Here is an 18,673-nt window from a genome sequence, read left to right as displayed (position 1 = left end):
TTCACGGAATGGAATCATATGGGATGTGGTCTTCCGTGTCAGGATGCTTCACGGAATGGAATCATATGGGATGTGGTCTTCCGTGTCAGGATGCTTCACGGAATGGAATCATATGGGATGTGGTCTTCCGTGTCAGGATGTTTCACGGAATGGAATCATATGGGATGTGGCCTTCTGTGTGGGGATGCTTCACGGAACGGAGTCCCATGGGATGTGGCCTTCCGGGTCGAGAGAACGGAGTCCCATGGGACGTGGTCCTCCGCGTCTGGCTCTTCCACGCGGCATGTATCCGGGGGTCATCCACGTTCCGTCGGTGTCCCATTCCTAGGGCACGTTTTACCGGCCCATCATCGGTCACGGTTAGCGGCGTAATACATCCCTGCGCTTGCTCAAGCGGCCCGAGTGTGAACCCCTCCTCGGCAAGTCCCAGGATGACCGGCCGCGGGTCAACAGTAACCACCGCACGTCCGGCCCGGTTCCCTCAGCAGAACGGTCGGAGGAACAGCAGGATCGGCCCGGGGGACCGCGCTGCGCCGCCCCGGCCCCGGTCTCACGTGTGCGGAGCATCACCGCGCGCCGGCTCGTCACGACGGCTGCCGGGCGGACTCGCGGTTTACGTCCGGGGAGCCGCGGTCAGGAGCGGTCAGGGGGCGCCCCACGGTCATCACTCGAGGACGAGCCGCAGGTGGACGCAGCCGCCCCCGGGCACCGCCGGCGGCCCGCGCCGCGGGGCCGTCACCGTCACGCCGCGGTCACGCCGCCCTCAGCCGGAGCCCGGCGCGGGCACGGACTCAGCAAACGTGACCGACACAGCCGCGAGCGAGAACGAGACACTGACGCGTCCCGACCCCGGTACCGCCGACGTCTCGGCGTCCGCTTCCCGCTTCTCCCCTGCCCCGCCCGTCGCGTCCCTGCAGACCGACAGGCGAGGTCGTGAGGGACGGACGTTCAGACGCGCCGCGCACCTGCGGAGGGGACGCGCCCGCCGTCCTCCGCCGCCACCTCACAGCGGGCTCCGGGCTGCCGCGTGCGGGAGGGAGCCGCTGTGCCCCCGGCGCGGCCGCAGGATCCTCCCGCCAAACGCACGCCGCACGCCCGGCTGCACGCGTCCGGTCCGCCGTCCGGCGAACCCCGGGGGCGCGGGAAGGTCGCCGGGGACGGGGACGGGGACGCTTCTCCGAGGATGACGCGCGTACGAAGCGGAGCGCGCGCGACCACGTCACCGGGTCTCAGAAACGGGGCCCGGCGCGCGCGCGACACCGATGTCGGGGAACGGGCCGCCTCGCCCCCGCCGTCAGCACCCCCCGACCGTGCGACCCTCACGCCGCGGAGGCCGGTAACCCGACCGTCCGTCTGGAAACCAGCTGGTTAGTATCGGACGCCACGCCGAGCGCGCCAGCACGGGCGCCGCTGGCCTGCGTTCAATCGCCCTAAACCCAGCCGGGGCGCCGCGCCCAGCCGCTAACCACGCGGAAGTACCCGCCGGGTCCGCCAGGATCCCGGCGTGCCCCGCGGCGGTCCCGGCGTGCCGCGCGGCGATCCCGGCGTGCCCCGCGGCGATCCCGGCGTGCCGCGCGGCGGTCCCGGCGTGCCCCGCGGCGATCCCGGCGTGCCCCGCGGCGCGCAGACCCGGCGGCGGAGGCGGCTCGGCAGGAGGCTGTGCGTCCGCTAGCGACGGCGCGGGGTCGGCATGGAAGTGTAAGTCGTCGGGGGCGCGCTCCCGGCCGTGCGCAGACGCCCGCCGCGGGGCCTGCTGGGCCGAGGGCAGCCGAGGGACGCGGGCGTGCGGCGGCGCGGTGTACGGGGCTCGGGGAAGAGGTTGGGGCGGGACACGGGGAGGAAAGGGGTCCCCGCTCCGCCCCCGGAGCCTTCGTCCCTGCGCCCACCCAGTGCCAGGCGCGCGGGGCCCGGCGCCACTTGACCTGCGGCCTTTCCTGGGCCTGCTCGCGCCCTCATTCATTTCCTGGGGCTGTGGTCACCGCGGCGAGCTCGGCCGGGTCCAGCCGGACAGCCCCGCGTCCGCCCTGGCCGCCCCTGCCGAAGAGATGGCCGGTGCCGCGCTAGGGCTTGGCTGGCCGCGGGGAGCCCGGACTCGGAGGAGCTGCTCCCCGAGGGGGCTGGGCAGGTCTTCCGGGGAGGAGGAGGAGCTGGAGCCCGGAGCGAGGGCGCGGGAGCAGAAGGCGCGTGCGCTGCCTGCCCGTGGCCCGGCGGGTGGGCTTCAGGTCCACTTACGGCTCCGCTTGTGCCTCCCTTTACAGCAGAACTGTCTGGAGGTGTCCTTGATCCCTCGTTCTCAGGGATTCGGCTGCGCTTTCCTCCTCCGTCCGCAGGAACGGAGCCCTCCGTCTTGTCCAATTCCAGGCTGATTTTCCGCCCTCAGCCTTCTTGCTCTCTCAGCAGCAGGGGATGCAGAAATCTGGGTGTCGGCCCCACTGAGCAGAAGTCCGCCAGCAGCTCCTGCTTTGTGACATGCTCTTTGCATTCCCCCTAGTCAAGGGTCACTTCTCCGTGTCCTTGCCTGGTTCGCCCTTCCTCCCTTGCTTGGCTTCTGAATGTGGAGGTGTCCTCGAGCTCAGAGCGGGACGCTTTTCCTCTTGCTCCCATCTATACGCTGATAACTCCCGACAGCGTGTTTCTAGCCCTTTTCTCTCGTCGTCCGTCCAGTTGCTTAGTCCAGAAATCTGGACCCCTTCCTCACCCCCAGTCCAGTCATCGTCACCTTGAGTATATTTTATGTGCAGTTCCTTTTCGCCATCTCCGTTGCTCAGTCTGTAGTCTGTCCTCTGGTCCAGGTTAGCCAGTAGCCTTTGGCTTCCACTCTTGTGCCCCCTCCATTCTGTTTTCCAATCAGCAGCCAGAGTGATCCTAAAATATTAATTGGATCTGTGACGCTGGGGTGGCTCCGTCAGTTAAGTGTCTGCCTTTGCCTCAGGTCATGATCCCAGGGTCCTGGGATTGAGTCCCGCATCGGGCTCTCTGTTCAGCGAAGAGCCTCTTTCTCCCTCTGCCTGCCGTTCCAGCTGCTTGTGTGTGCACTCCCTCTGTCCCTGCCTCTCTCTCTCCCTGAGAATTAAATAAATAAATAAGTCTTTAAAAAATATATTAATTGGATAAAACTCATCTCCCTCTATAAAACTCTTCATTGACTTTATGTTGTAATAAGAAACATCCACATTCCTTGCTAGCACCTGTATGACCTTGTATAACCTCACTTACTCTCGAGCTGCTACTCCATACACACACATTTTCCACTGGCAGGTGGTTTCTGTAACCTTCCAAGGTCCAGGGGACCCTCTGCCTGGTATACTTTTTCTCAGTCCTGCTCCCTATTTATCTTTTTGTTTATTTATTTATTTGGCTTTTTTGTTTATTTATTTTTGGGTTTTGTTTATCTTTTTGATAGCTCAGGTTGAGTATTGCTTTTCCTTTTCCAACAATCCAAAATAAGTCCTTCTCTTGTCTCTTATTATAACACAATGATTTACTTTTCCTTCGAATAATTATAAGTTGTAATAGTAGATGCATGTTTACTTGTTTAGTGTCTTGTCTCCTCATGAGAAAGCCCCATGAAGCCCGGGGCTTAGCAGCTACATTTGGCACACATTAGATTTTCAGCAGATAGTTGTTGAATGAAGTAATATAACATTAATTTAACAAATTAATTAAAAGTATAATTGAATTAGCTAGTTTCCTTAGAGTCTCTGATTTTCTTAAGTGAAATGGTTTGAATCAAGAGATTTTCTCCAATAGCAGTCTGTTTTTCCCAAGGAGTCAGAAACTTACTGAAACCAATCAGGAATTTTGCAGCTAGCAATTTATGGGAAAGTGAGGTTTCTGTAGGGATGTGATTTGCGAGTAGAAGGACCCCTGGAATGGAAAAGTCTGGAGGCCGAACTTAGTTCCTTACTGGCCTCCAACACGAGATGTGGTCCCTAGCAGTATAGTCCTTAGGGTCTTCGGCAGAACTCTTTCTCTGGGAGAACAAACATATTGTGCCTTTTTCAGGCATTCCTAGATCCTGGAAGAAGGAGCAATAAAAGGAAAACTTCTCTGAGTTTTTACTACATTTTTTTCCTTCAATCACTGAATAAATATCTATTGAGCAAATAATACATGTAGACATATGCTAGAAAATTTTAAAGGTGAGGAATATTTTTGCTTTATTTGATTGGTAGAATTTAAAAAATAAAAACTTTTTGGTGGTCATTTGGAAACATTTTCCTCATGCGAAAGGATACAGAATATTTGTAGGAAAGTTAAGTATTTGTGTACATATAAGGTATTTTCTATTTGGCTAACTTTGTCTAATGCTTGGGTTATTGATATACCTGGAAAGCTTTGTATACACTCTTTCTAAAAATTCTTTTATGTATTTTTTTTTTAAATTTATTTATTTATTTGACAGAGAGAGGGAGAGAACAGAAGCAGGGGCAGCAGCAGGCAGAGGGAGAGAGAAAAGCAGGCTTCCCGCTGGGCAGGGAGCCTGATGGGGGACTTGATCCCAGGACCCTGGGATCATAACCTGAGCTGACGGCAGATGCTTAACTAACTGACCCCCGCAGACATCCCTGTGTTCACTTTTTTATTGTTGAACTTAATGTACGAAGTTAGGGAAAACAGATTGTCTTCTGTATCATCTTTTTGAAATCATTGTAAGAATTTCCTTCATTTTATAGCTGGAAACACTGAGAGGTAGAGAAGTTAGCTCATGGGTCCTGTAACAGTTCGGTAGTAAGACTGGGAAGAGGGTACTCGTTTGTTAGCTCTCCGGAGGACGTCACAGATTACTTTTGTTGACTTTGAAATCTGCCCAGTTTCTTGTACTTGAGTTTAGTTTTTCAGAACATGACTTGAATCAATAATGTAGGTTGAACATAGGGGAATTTGAGCAGTTCTCTTCGTCTTTATGTGCGTAAGTTAACTGTGTGGCAGTTAAAGGTGCTGTTTGCATGTGTATGTGTGTTTCTGAAGAAAATCTGCCAGGAGATCATTTTGTTCTGTTGATTCAGAATTCAGTTTTCCAAAGTAGTTGTTTATGTCCATTAAATTGACTCTGCAATTTAAGCAAAATTTACAGGTTGCATTTAAAATAGCAGGTCAGGGGTGCCTGGGTGGCTCAGTGGGTTAAGCCTCTGCCTTCGGCTCGGGTCATGATCTCAGGGTCCTGGGATCGAGTCCCGTATCGGGCTCTCTGCTCAGCGGGGAGCCTGCTTCTCTCTCTCTGCCTGCCTCTCCATCTGCTTGTGATCTCTGTCTGTCAAATAAATAAATAAAATCTTTAAAAAAAAAAAAATAAAATAGCAGGTCAACTTCAGTCAGCTAATTTATTACTTAAGGAAATTAAATGACTGCCTGCCTGTAAATGTAGATTCAAACAATCTTTAAAATTCATTTGGAATATTTGCTTTAAACACCTGTAATTAAAATCAGTACTAGTCTAAGTTCTCTAGGAAAATACGAAGTTTTGTGTAGGTGGGCAGTTTCTAGAAGTCTGAATGCTTGTGAATGTATTACACAAAAGTGCAAGCTGTGTACAGAGCAGACAGTTTCTGCTCAGTAGGAACAACAGCTTGTAAATACAAAATTGGCGGATTCTAGTCACCCTGAAAAAACACTGGAGGAAAATGCATTTTATGTCTTCAATTATAGGTTATATTAATGTCTTTTTTAACCTTATGGAATTCTTTAGTTTTACATTTCCATTTTTCTTAACTTTCTAGCTTGAAAAATTCCAAACCCATAGAACAGTTGCAAAAAGAGCACCACAGGGACCTTCCTATCCTGTATTTAGAGTCACTATTTGTTACCGTTTTGATTCATTTGCCTTACCTCTCTTACACACGTCCACATTGTTTCTCCGCATGTCTACATTCTTTCTCTCTCTCTCCACGCACACACTCTGTCTCTACCGAATCATTTCAGTTGTAGATACCATGTCATTTTACCCAGTCTTAAAAATGTACTTAACTGCAGGACTATTGTCACACCTAGGGAATTAGCATTGTTGTACCAATGAAAATATATTAAAATACAAAATCTCTCCCATTGTCCAGTGTCATTTTAGCTAATTTTTTAAAAAGATCTTTATTTATTCATAGAGCACAAACAGGGAAGGACAGAAGGAGAGGGAGAAGCAGACTCCCCACCTAGCAGGGAGCCCCACGCAGGGCTTGATCCCAGGACCCTGGGATCATGAACTGAGCTAAAGGTAGCCCCTTAACTGAGCCACCTTGGTGCCCCAGCTAGATTTTTTTTTTAACCACCGATTCAGAATCCAGTCAAGAATCTTTTTTTTTTTTTTTTTTTTTTTTTTGTAGTTTTCAATCAGGCTTTAAGAATCATATTTTTAGTTGTCATCCAAGTTTTGGTTGTCATAGTTTTTTAATCTCCTTTATTCTAAAAACAGTTTCCTTGCCTGTTTTTGTACATTGAAATTGTTACAAATGACACTGATATCTGAAGAATCTATACGTGTTGTTTTGAACTATGTTCCTCTTCTTGGGTTTGTCTGGTTATGTCCTTATGGCTAGATTCAAATTAGATGTTCTTTAACAGGATTGCTATAAGGGATGTGTCTTTCTCAGTGCGTCACATCATCATCACTGCTGTTCAGTGAGATAACTTGATTAAGTTGGTATCTGTCCGGTCTTACCATTTCCTGTTCCCACCAATCTGCCACTTAGTGGTGGTTATAGTAGGATAAAACGCTGTCTTAAAAACTTTTCTTGATATGCACAGTTCATTTAGGAACTGAAATGACTATAGTTCATTTCATCAAAGGTAGATCTTATGCCCGCTAGGCATTTTATTAAATAAAGGAAAGCCTAGCGTATATTGGCATTTATTCCATTAGTATTTACTGAGAAAAAAATTTTTATTTATCTTTCTAATAAAAGAATAAATGAATAAATCAGCCTCTGCCAGCCAGAATCTCCAAGATGGGGTACTTGTTTATCCATTGTTCTCCTGGCCCCCAAACACAGATTCATTAAGACATATGTGCAAGTGCTTCAGTTGAAGCCTCTGCCTTTGGCTCAGGTCATGATCTCAGGGTCCTGGGATTGAGCCCCACATGGGGCTCTCTGCTCCGCGGGGAGCCTGCTTCCCCCTCTGTCTCTCTGCCTGCCTCTCCGCCTACTTGTGATCTCTCTCTCTCTCTGTCAAATAAATAAAATCTTAAAAAAAAAAAAAAAAGACACACGTGCAAGAGAGCGACTCTCCTTTTTATCCTGGTTCTAGGTGTTCTTTGGATTCTTGCATTAACAGTATTGGCTTGGGTATTGGGGCCATAACTTGGAATAGCCAAGGGCAGGTTTTCCTAAGGCATAGAATATTCTGCATGAAAGAGAGGCTCTGAGTTGGAAATGAAGTTGTAGCAATGGCACCTGGGATGGGTCCCTTAGCCTTGAGGAAAAATAACATTTGTGTTATTTTTCCAGTTTGTTCCAGCAAGGGATTTCTTAGTTACAGTGTATTTTAGGGCACACAGGGAGTTTTAACTCTATTTCAAGCAAAGATAGGAAGAAGCCTTGTGGACTGACTTCCTGATTAAGTAGGGAGAGATGACATATGGTTTGATTTGTCCTTTTCAGTTTTAAATGAACCATATCATAGACACTAATTATGCATGGTTCTTCCTGTTTTAGATTCCTTTTAAATGTGATATTCTTTGTGACATCAGTGCAGTTGTGGTCATTGGGCAAAGCAGCACTTTTGTGAAATCCCAGCTGTTTGTTAAATATCTGGAGTGTTTGGTAAGCTTCACGTGTTGGTTAGATTAGAGTGCTGACGTCCCTGTGCTCTTGACCAAAGGCCTAGGTCAGATTCTTGTGTTCACCACCTGCTTGTTTTGCTTTATTGATTGCTTAGGGAAATCACTCATCTGTTTGGCCCATGTTTTTGAAATTTTGTGTCAGCATTTTCATCATACAGCCCCGCTCCTGGTTTAGGAACAAACAGCCGTCTTTATTATACGGTATGTCAGGTCCAGAGTGCTTCCTGAATTTTTAGGATTCTGCATTATTGGATTCCATTTGTCTAATCCAGTCTCATTTTTCACAGTTCCGTAGTTACCTTCCGCTTCAGTTAGGCTTCTTACTGCATGACCTGAGGCAAATTTTTAAATCTCTGAGCTTCAGTTTCATCATCTGCAAAGAAGGAAAAATAATAGCCCCTACATCACAGGGTTTTTTAATGAGGATTCAGTGAGGTGAGATCTTTAAAAAAACAATGGCTTCCGTTAAGGAAGGTCTTAATAAGTACCAAGAACAATGCTACAGTTTTAAAATTTGTCATCTCATTTCATCTTCATAACAGCTTAATGAGCTAGGAAGACGTTATGGTAATAGCACAGGTAGTGACAGTAGGTGGTATTTTTGAGTATTTGCTGTGTTCCAGTGCTTTACATTTTTCAGTTTAATCCTGTAAATAATTGTACATGGTTAGTACTCGAATTATCATTTTGTGGATGAGGAAATCTAAGTACAGAGAGGTTGGGTAATTTGCCTGAATTTACAGAGCTCTGATCAGTGGAGCTGGCTTGGAATCCAGGCTACACTTAGAGGTGCTACTTTATCCCCATTTTTTTTTTAATGTTCCCAAAATACTTATAAAAAATACAGTGAGATAAGTTTACATCAAGAAATGTAGCAATAGGGGTGCCTGGGTGGCTCAGTGGGTTAAAGCATCTGCCTTAGGTTCAGGTCACAATCCCAGGGTCCTGGGAGGGCTCTTTGCTCAGCGGGGAGCCTGCTTCTCTTCCTCTCTCTCTGCCTCATTCTCTGCCTGCTTGTGATCTCTGTCAAATAAATAAATAAAATCTTAAAAAAAAAAATTAGCAAACTAAGACATTGATGCGTAAATTTCTAAAATGCTGCATGAATTTAGTTGGCAAAGATCTCATTTAGCAATGATTTAGCAATTTCTATCTCCAGGTAGAAAAGAGATACTAAACTGTAAAAAAAAAAAAAAAAAGTCTCCTGTTGTTTCAAAATCCCAGTTTATTAATAGATTGTAAGACTGGGTGGCCCAGTCAGTTAACCCTCTGCCTTCAACTCGGGTCAGTCGGGCTCCCTGCTCAGTGGGGAGTCTGCTTCTCCCATTGCCTTCTGCTGCCTCTGCTTGTGCTTTGTCTCTGTCTCTCTCTCAAATAAAATCTTAAAAAGTAAGTATAGGTCTTTAATTAGAGACTTGGCTGTACGGGGAGTACTCCCTGTACACAGTATTCCTTTTACTTCCCGTGGGAGTTACTGCTTCTGCTCTAAGATTGAACTGTTACAGCACGAAAAGGCAGCTATTTAGGGAAGACGCAGAAAAAGGAAGGGGGAATGTCAGGCAATACTTCTTTTAGGTACAATAAGCACGATAGTGTTTTAGGGAGACAAGATAAAAACTACTCAAGGTTAGCTTGGTTCTCACTGAATAAAAACAGTGGACTAAAAGCTGAGCTCCTCTGTGCCAGTCTAATAATCAATGCCCTGGTTGCCATATTGGGAATCTCTGGGGTGGTCATCTTGGTACTCTCCGTGATATTCATCTGGGTGTTCTGCCTGATAATCCCTATCACTAATTTCAGATCCTTTTGTTCCTGTTTCTTGGCTTCCATTGCGAATGACAGGTTCTGTGGGAGTTGGCACAGTGTTTGCCATCATGTACTTGCCGCCCAGGCCCATACATATTAATTCCTTTCTGGGAAGCAACTTTGTTGGTTCCCGTCTATAGAGAAATTGTCGAGTTGTCCACTGGTTGTAATGTTAGCTTCTGATCATAGATGTTTCTTCTGGTACCTGGTGCTAACATCCCCATGTGGCTGGCTGCTTTGTTGGTGCCCGTCTGCAGACTAATTGTGGTTTGGTCAAAAGGTCTGTCATTTGCATTTTGGAATCATAAAGATGCCTCTTGGTGCCATAGGCTGTCATATCTGCCTGGCTGGCACATTTGTTGGCTCCCGTCTGCAAACCAGCTACACTTTGGCCAGCTTTTAACTTTCCTTCATCAAAATGTCTTTCTTGCTTTTCATCAGACTTAACTCCAGCATCATTGGTTGTATGGAATCCTTTTGTTTTAGCCAGGCCTGCCAGAGCCACCAGCATAGTCTAAACCTGGTCATGTTTCCATTCCCGAAAAGATTATTTGCTTCAAATATGTCGTGTGGCTTCATGCCATAAGCCTGAGTAGGTTTAATAAAGTTCCCGATATTCTCCAACTGGGGCCAGTTTAACAAGGACTCATTAATCTTCTTCACTGAGCCTGGCAACTTGTTTATGAGCTCGCCGAGGATGGTGCCATCTTTTGAGCCATGCTGAAAGTTGCTGCCAGTGCTCATACCCGTCAGCTCTTCTGTCCAGTTTCAGAGATCTGCCTGAGAATGTGCTTGGAAAGGGATCTTGCTCTTGACCTTGACAGAGAGCATATCAAGAAGGGCCCTTGGTGAAGTGGGTCATGGTGGTTCGGGAAATGGGAAGAGGGCCTCAGGTCTAGGGCCAGAGGGTTTCACATACTCCGCTTACCTGCTCCTGGCTCCAAGGAGCAGCCGTAGCAGGAGATGCTTGGAATTCGCTCCCCTGGGGCGGGCAGGAGACTCCCGGATGGCGGCAGCAGGGTACGTGCAATGCTCCTGCAACTCAGTCTCCCACTCTGCTCCCCAGTTTTCGTTTTTTGTTGTGTTTGGTTTTTTTTAAAGATTTTATTTATTTGACAGAGATCATAAGTAGGCAGAGAGAGAGGAGGAAGCAGGCTAGCAGAGAACCCGATGCCGGACTCGATCCCAGGACTCTGAGATCATGACCTGAGCTGAAGGCAGAGGCTTAACCCACTGAGCCACCCAGGTGCCCCCCCCTCCAGTTTTTGTTTTAAATGAGAAGCTTGGGAGGTTAATAAACTCGCTAAAACTCCCAAACCTTTTAAGTGGCAGAGCTAGAATATGAACCCAGATTTGTCTGATTTCAAAACTGCTCATAGGATGTGAGGGCGATCTGGCTGCGACATCTCTCACCCCATTGATCGCCAGGGTTGATTCGGCTGATCTGGCTGGCTAGGCCGGTGTCCCCTTTCTCCCTCACCGCTCCACGTGTGTCCCTCCTGAAGCTGCGCGTTCGGTCGAAGAGGAGGACCTTCCCCGATAGAGGATAGGACCGTTCTTCGGTCAAGGGTATATGAGTAGCTGCGCTCCCCTGCTAGAACCTCCAGACAAGCTCTCAAAACTGCTCATAATTATCACACTGTACAGCCTCTAGACTATTAAAAACAGTAAATACTTCTGATGTGGTATTGTAGAATGGCTTGATAATACTTTAATACAAGTCACATTGCTGTGCTCACTCATATATGAAAGATGACATTGTGCCTTGATTGCAGGCACAATGACCACTGCTTGACACGTGACCTTTACCTGTTGGATTGATGAGAAGATGAACACCTTTGTGAATCTCTGGCAGGATTCTTGACACTGCTGAAATTCCCAGAAGTGATGTTAGTGTTAATGATCCCATTTTCCGTGATTCAGAGGGTAGGGTACATTGCCTGCCCAAGGTATCTTGTCAGTAACTGAGGGGGGCGGATGGTACTTCAGAAACGACATGCCTGTGGGATGAGACCGCACTGTTGTGTCTCCAGTTGAGACTCGCTCCCTCGCTTTATTGTCACCCCTTCCTAACTCTCTGGATTTGCCCCCTGTTCTTCCTTTAAGTGACTTCTCCCAGATGATTGATTTTTCTTAACTTCTGCTTACATAGATTAAGGATAAGTATAGTATTTCGATCACCTACTTAGTAAATGATGTGTTATATATGCCATAGAGAGGGAAGTTTACTCTGAAGTTGTCCATTGCCTGCTAAACCAGTAGGACTTAGGACATTTCTCAGTTTTAGCTTATAGTCTCTAAATTCCTGAACTGAACTACTCAATCTTGATACTGGAAGTATTTTACAGATATTTAATTCTCACAAAGGAATTTGAGCCCAGACTGATGATCATTTACTTTCTTTTGCAGGAAGGATGCCAATTCTGCACTGCTCAGTAACTACGAGGTAAATAGTTCTGAAGTAAACTATTGAATTTTCCTCTCTGGTAGTTTGCCCTTTGCTTTTGTAGATTATTGAACTAGTTTCAGTTAAAATGACTGAATTCATTTGGATTTTCAACTTTAGGACAGATGGCACCATCTGGTGGACCTAGGAATTATAAGCTTGGTAAATTATACATAGTAATTCTGGGAAGCTGGGAAGACTTCAGTTTACAGTAGGCAGCCTTCCCCAAACCCAAGTATTTTAGATCTTCATTTGATATGCCTTCATGGGATGGAAGCATCTATTTTAGAACTGTTTCTGCCTGCAAAGTTTGCCACTAAAATACTTACGGCTTTCCTAATTACTACTCTTTACCTATAAAATGCTTTTATTTGTTATTATTTCAATCCTCATAATAATCTTATAAGTATTAACACCTTCATTTTGAAAGTGACAGATTAGTTGATGCACCATTCTGAAAAATTTAGTATGAACTAGCAGATTTGGAATTTGGGGACATGAGGGTTGGGTTTTTGGAGAAAGAGAGGCAAAAAGTAAAGAAATTGGCGAGAGGGAAGATAATAACATTATTTTTGCCTGCCTACTATTTTGCCTTCGTTTTATTTGGTATTCACAAAGCCTTCTGATAGGTTAACTCCGGGTACATAAAGAACCGTTCATACATTCACTGTCAATTTTTCATTTTCTGGAATCTAAATTCATGAAGACTTTAGGAGATTTAAGTCTCTCTTGTGTGATATAGAAAATAGAAAGTACTGGAATTAACATAGTTGGTCATACTCCTTCCTTAAATTGTTGCTACTAATAACAGGAAGGAAATGGTTGTTAGTCAAGCCATTGGCTTTTAGAAACTTCCTTGTCCAGTTTGGATTCTGCTGAATGTTTGGGGGTTTTATCCTTTGGGGAAACATTGCATTAATCTCATGATAGTATTTCTGAAAAAATAGTGAGAAACAGGGGAGGGATTCTGTTGTATCTAGTAATGGTTTATGAACCCATACTTACAACTTTCTTCGGTCTCTGGCATAATCTCTAAAATAGGAAAGGTATGTCCTCCACCCAGCCTCCTCAGCACTAACACATACATGTTTTTCTCTTGTGGGGAAAGTTTACTTCTAAAGTTCTGTAGCAATTTTTTTGCCTTCTTCTTTTTTTTTTTAATAAAATTTATATTAAAATAAATAAATAAATAAATAAAATTATATTTATCACTTGCATCATAGTTTTTCTTTTTTGGAAATAAACTTACTAGATTTTCATATTAGTGAAACAGGACCCTGTTTTAGAAAAAACTTATTTGTAGGAAAATTTTTTTTTTTTTTTTTTTTAAAGATTTTATTTATTTATTTGTAAGAGAGAGAGAGAGTGAGAGCAAGCACAGGCAGACAGAGTGGAAGGCAGAGTCAGAGGGAGAAGCAGGCTCCCTGCGGTGCAAGGAGCCCGATGTGGGACTCGATCCCAGGACGCTGGGATCATGACCTGAGCCGAAGGCAGCTGCTTAACCAACTGAGCCACCCAGGCGTCCCTGTAGGAAAAAATTTTGATTGAAGCACAGTTGACAGATAACATTAGTTTCAGGTGTACAATGAAATGATTCAGTATTTGTACATTGTGAAATTACCACAATAAGTTTAGTAAACACCCATTACGATACATACAGATTTTTTTTTCTTGTGATAAGAACTATTGAGATTTCCTGTCTTAACAACGTCCACATATTCAGTACAGATTTACTGTAGTCACCGTCCTGTACGTTATATCCTCATACTTATTTTATAACTGGAAATTTGTACCTTGTGACTCCCTTACTGATTTGCCCACCCTCTGCTTTCTGCCTCTGGATGAGTCTGTTCTCTATGTCTCTGAGCTTTTTTTTTTTTTTTTTGAGGTGGGTGAAGATTTTATTATGTATGTATGTATCTATTTGAAAGAGAATGCACACGCTTGTTAGCAGGTGGAGGGGAAGAGAGAGAGGGACAAGCATACTCTGTGCTGACCATGGAACCCAACCCTGGGTTGATCCCACAAGCCTGAGACCATGACTTCAGCTGAAATCGGGAGTTACCTGCTTAACCAACTGAGCCACCCAGGCACCCCCTCGTTTGGTTTTGTTTTGTTTTTAAGATTCCTCATGTAAGTGAGATCGAAAGATGTTTGTCTTTCTCTGTCTGGCTTATTTTACTTAGCATAATACCCTAAGATCCATCCATGTTGCAGATAGCGAGGTTTCATTCTTTTTTATGGCCAAATAATATTCCATTGTTTATATAAAAACCATTTTTTAAAATTCATCTGTTGATGAATACCCACGTTGTTTCCATATCTTGGCTATTGTAAATATTGCTACATTGAACATGGTGGTGCATATGTCTTACATATGAGTTAGTGTTTTTATTTTGTTTCGATAAAATACCCAGAGGTGGAATTGCTGAATCATATAGTGGTTTTATTTTTAACTTTTGAGGACCCTCCATTATGTCTTTCTATAGTGGTTGCATGAATTTACATTCCCATCAGCAGTGCACAAGGGTTTCCTTTTCTTCTCTTCCTTGCCTCCACATTATTTCTTGTCTTTTTGATGTTAGCTGTTTTAACAGCTGTGAAGTCAAATCTCATTGCAGTTTTGATTTGCATTTCCCTGATGATTACTGATGTTGAACATCTTTTTATGTGTCTGTTGGCCATGTGTGTGTCTTTTGAAAAAAAAAAGTCTGTTTCAGTGCTCTGCCCATTTTTTAATGCGATTGGTTGTTTTGTAAGTTCTTCATATGTTTTGAGTATTAAGTTCTTATCAGATAGATGATTTGTAAATATTTTCTCTCATCTAGTAAGTTGTCTGTTCATTTTGCTGGTTTCCTTTGCTGTGCCTTTTAGTTTGATGTAGTCCCACTTTTATTTTTGCTTTTGTCGCCTTTACTTTTGGTGTTTAAAAAAAAAATAATCACCAAAACCGATGTCATGGAGCTTGTCTCTTGTGTTTTCCTCTAGGAGCTTTATGGTTTCGGGTCTTGCATTCAGTTCTTTAATTTATTGTGAGTTAATTTTTTATGTGTGGTATAAGGTAATGGTCCAGTTTTCCCAGCACCATTTATTGAAGAGACTCTCTTTTCTCCATTGTGTATTTTTGGCTCCTTTGTCAAAATTAACTAATCACATATGTGTGGGTTTATTTCTGGACTCTGTTCTGTTCCATTAATTTACGTCTTTTTATATCAATACAATACCATTTTGATTTTTTGGCTTTGTAATGTAGTTTGAAATCAGGAAGTATGATGCCTCCAGCTTTGCTCTTCTTTCTTAGGATTGCTTTGACTATTCACGGTCTTTTGTTGTTACATAAAATTTTAGGATTGCTGCTTCTATTTCTGTGAAGAATGCCATTGGAGGGCGCCTGGGTGGCTCGGTTGGTTGGACAACTGCCTTTGGCTCAGGTCATGATCCTGGAGTCCCGGGATCAAGTCCCGCATCGGGCTCCCAGCTCCATGGGGAGTCTGCTTCTCCCTCTGACCTTCTCCTCGCTCATGTTCTCTCTCACGGTCTCTCTCTCAAATAAATAAATAAAAAAATTTAAAAAAAAAAAAAAAAAGAATGCCATTGGAATTTTGATAGAGATTACACGCAATCTGTAGATTGCTTTGGGTAGTACGGACATTACTAATTCTTGAGCAGCATGGAATATCATTCCATTTATTTGTGTCTTCTTCAGTTTCAGTGTCTTATCCTGCTCAGTGTATAGATCTTTCATTCTTGGTTAAATTGATTCCTAGGTATTTTGTTATTTTTGATGCAGTGGTAAATGGGATTGTTTTCTTAATTTCTCTTTCTGATAGTTCACTATTATTATTTGACATGCAATAGAGTTCTATACATTGATTTTGTATCCTGTAATTTTACTAAATTCTCTTATAATTATTTCAGTTTTTTGGTAGAGTCTTTAGAGTTTTCTGTAGGTAGTATCATGTCATCTGCAAATAGTGACAGTTTTACCATAGTTTGGCTGCCTTCTATTTCTTTTCTTGCCTAATTGCTCTGGCAAGGACTTCAGTACTATGTTGAAGAAAAGGGGTAGGAGTGGCACCTTTGTCTTGGCCTGGTCTAATAGGAAAAGCTTTCAGCTTTTCAGTGTTCAGTATGTTGTTAGCTGAGGGCTTGTCATATATGGCCTTTACACATTGAGGTGTGTTCCCTCTAGACCCAGTTTGTTGAGAGTTTTTATCATAAATTGGTGTTGAATTTTGGAAAAATCTTTGCATCTATTGAGATCATATTTTAGGAGAATTTACTTTCAAATACTCAATATATTTTTAATATAAGAGATCAGTGATACGGTATATGTTGAAAGGGAACATTTGGAATATTTTCTTTTTTTTTTTTTTTTTTTAAGATTTTATTTATTTATTTGAGAGAGAGAGACAGTGAGAGAGAACATGAGCAAGGAGGTCAGAGGGAGAAGCAGACTCCCCATGGAGCTGGGAGCCCGATGTGGGACTCGATCCCGGGACTCCAGGATCATGACCTGAGCTGAAGGCAGTCGTCCAACCAACTGAGCCACCCAGGCGCCCTGGAATATTTTCAATAAACTAATGAATTTGGATTATTGAAATTAGACAAAAGCATTTTTAAAGTGTCAGCTGCTTCTCAGACTCATATTTGCTCTAATACAAGAGTTGGGGGAGGGTTTGTGAGGGAAAAGAGGCACAGTCCTATTTATTCTTCAAAATCATTGACCTTGAAAGACATTTCTCACATTTATTCATAAAAATATTTTATCACTTCCTAGGTGTTCCAGTTACTGACTGATCTGAAAGAGCAACGGAAGGAAAGTGGAAAGAACAAACATAGTTCTGGGCAACAGAACTTGAATACTATCACCTATGAAGTAAGCCTCTGCTTCTGGGGGCACCCAAACTACCATGGGGGGGTTGGTTTAGTCTGCAGATGACTAGCCACCAAATCTTGACTACCTCTTACTTGATTTGAGTAGTTTTACCATAACCCAGTTTTATTCTGTTTGTACAAGTGCAAAGAGTTTAGCCAATGGTGAGGCTTAGCCAATGATAAAGTTGGGGGGAATAGTCAAAGGATTGCCCTCAGTTCTAACACTGTTTGCAAGTCAGGGATCCCTAAGACCACCCTTGGGTTCAGTAACTCACTGGAAGTACTCAGAACTCATGGAAAGCTATTGTAGTCGTAGTTACAGTTTACTACAAATTAAAATTGGCCAAGGGAGAAAGCATATGGGACAGGTTTTAAGAGAAATTCCAACTTAGAGCTTCTTTTGTCCTCTAATGTGGAGTCAGAGCATGTTTTCCTCTTGAAACTGGTGTGTAACAATGCATACAGAATACTGTCAACCAGCAATCTCAGCTGAACTTCGGTGTCCCCAATTTTTGTTTGGGCTGTATCATATAAGCATGATTGAAGATTGATTTCCTATGTAGTTCATCTCAGCCTCTAGGTACATTGAGACTGCATGACCCAAAGCCCCCATCCTAAGTCACATTTTTAAGACTATTCAGTATGACCAAGGCCTCCAAAGATACTCCATTGAGATAGCATTCCAAGAGTCTAGAGGTTGTGTCCCAGAAGCTGAGGACAAAGGCCAAACTTTCTCTTTTGGCAAAGCTAAATTCTTTATTACAAAAAAAGTAATGTTTTTTTATTGTTAAAAACTTAGAAAGTACCAAAAAGTATAAAGAAGAAAGCAAAAATAATTTATAGTTTTAACATTTAGTTGATGTTTTGCCATGTTTTCTCCCAGCCTAATGCTTTATCCTTAAAAATGTTGGGGCACCTGGGTGGCTCAGTGGGTTGGGGCCTCTGCCTTCAGCTCAGGTCATGATCTCAGGGTCTTGGGATCGAGCCCCGCATTGGGCTTTCTGCTTGGTGGGGAGCCTGCTTCCTCCTCTCTCTCTGCCTGACTCTCTGCCTACTTGTGATCTCTGTCTGTCAAATAAATAAATAAATATATCTTAAAAAAAAAGTTTAACCATATTTGTTTTATGTGATGTTTGATTTTTTTATCTCATTATTTTTATAATTTATGTTTTCTGCTATTTCCTTTCAAATCTGGGACGCCTGGGTAGCTCAGTTGGTTGGGCAGCTGCCTTCAGCTCAGGTCATGATCCCAGTGTCCTGGGATCGGGTCCCACATCAGGCTTCTTGCTCAGCAGGGAGCCTGCTTCTCCCTCTGCCTGCCATTCTGTTTGCCTGTGCTCACTCTCTCCCCCTCTCTCTCTCTGATAAATAAATAAAATCTTAAAAAAAAAAAATTTTTTTTAAGATTTTATTTATTTATTTATTTGACAGACAGAGATCACACATAGGCAGAGAGGCAGGCAGAGAGGGAGAGGAGGAAGCAGGCTCCCCGCCAGGCAGAGAGCCCAATGTGGGGCTCGATCCCAGGACCCTGGGATCACGACCTGAGCCCAAGGCAGAGGCCCTAACCCACTGAGCCAGCCAGGCGCCTTTAAAAAAATGCCTGAGAATATATTTCTAGTGTTCTTAATGTGTGAGTGACACCTCATCTGAACTTGGAGTTCATGGGTTTGACTTCCGTTCTGCAAGGTTCTGTAGGTATTACTTAGTCTGCTAGTGGTCATCGTTACGGAGGAGTCTGAGACCAGCCCGATCTTGTACTTGGGAGA

The 18,673-nt window shown here is 44.3% G+C and overlaps 1 protein-coding gene and 1 pseudogene across 3 annotated transcripts in view; one reads left to right on the top strand and one right to left on the bottom strand.

Moving 5' to 3' along the window:
* The first annotated feature begins 1,597 nt into the window (after positions 1-1,597).
* Positions 1,598-18,673, top strand: part of CRCP (CGRP receptor component) — a 41,364-nt gene continuing 24,288 nt past the window's right edge. For 2 of the 3 annotated variants that reach the window (XM_059414769.1, XM_059414767.1), the window contains exons 1-3: positions 1,598-1,698; positions 11,990-12,026; positions 16,807-16,905. In XM_059414769.1, coding sequence (XP_059270752.1) covers positions 1,691-1,698; positions 11,990-12,026; positions 16,807-16,905 — 144 coding nt within the window. In that variant the 5' untranslated portion in view covers positions 1,598-1,690. Of the gene's footprint in view, positions 1,699-11,355; positions 11,470-11,989; positions 12,027-16,806; positions 16,906-18,673 lie in introns of all 3 variants that reach the window. The other variant, XM_059414768.1, reaches the window with a different exon arrangement.
* LOC132027169 (calponin-3-like) lies at positions 8,542-10,442 on the bottom strand (annotated as a pseudogene).

The sequence above is a fragment of the Mustela nigripes genome, chromosome 11 (genome assembly GCF_022355385.1).
Source record: "Mustela nigripes isolate SB6536 chromosome 11, MUSNIG.SB6536, whole genome shotgun sequence".
Taxonomy (NCBI): domain Eukaryota; kingdom Metazoa; phylum Chordata; class Mammalia; order Carnivora; family Mustelidae; genus Mustela; species Mustela nigripes.
The sequence above is the reverse complement of the archived record's forward strand: the minus strand, read 5'-3'. Positions and strand labels throughout refer to the sequence as shown.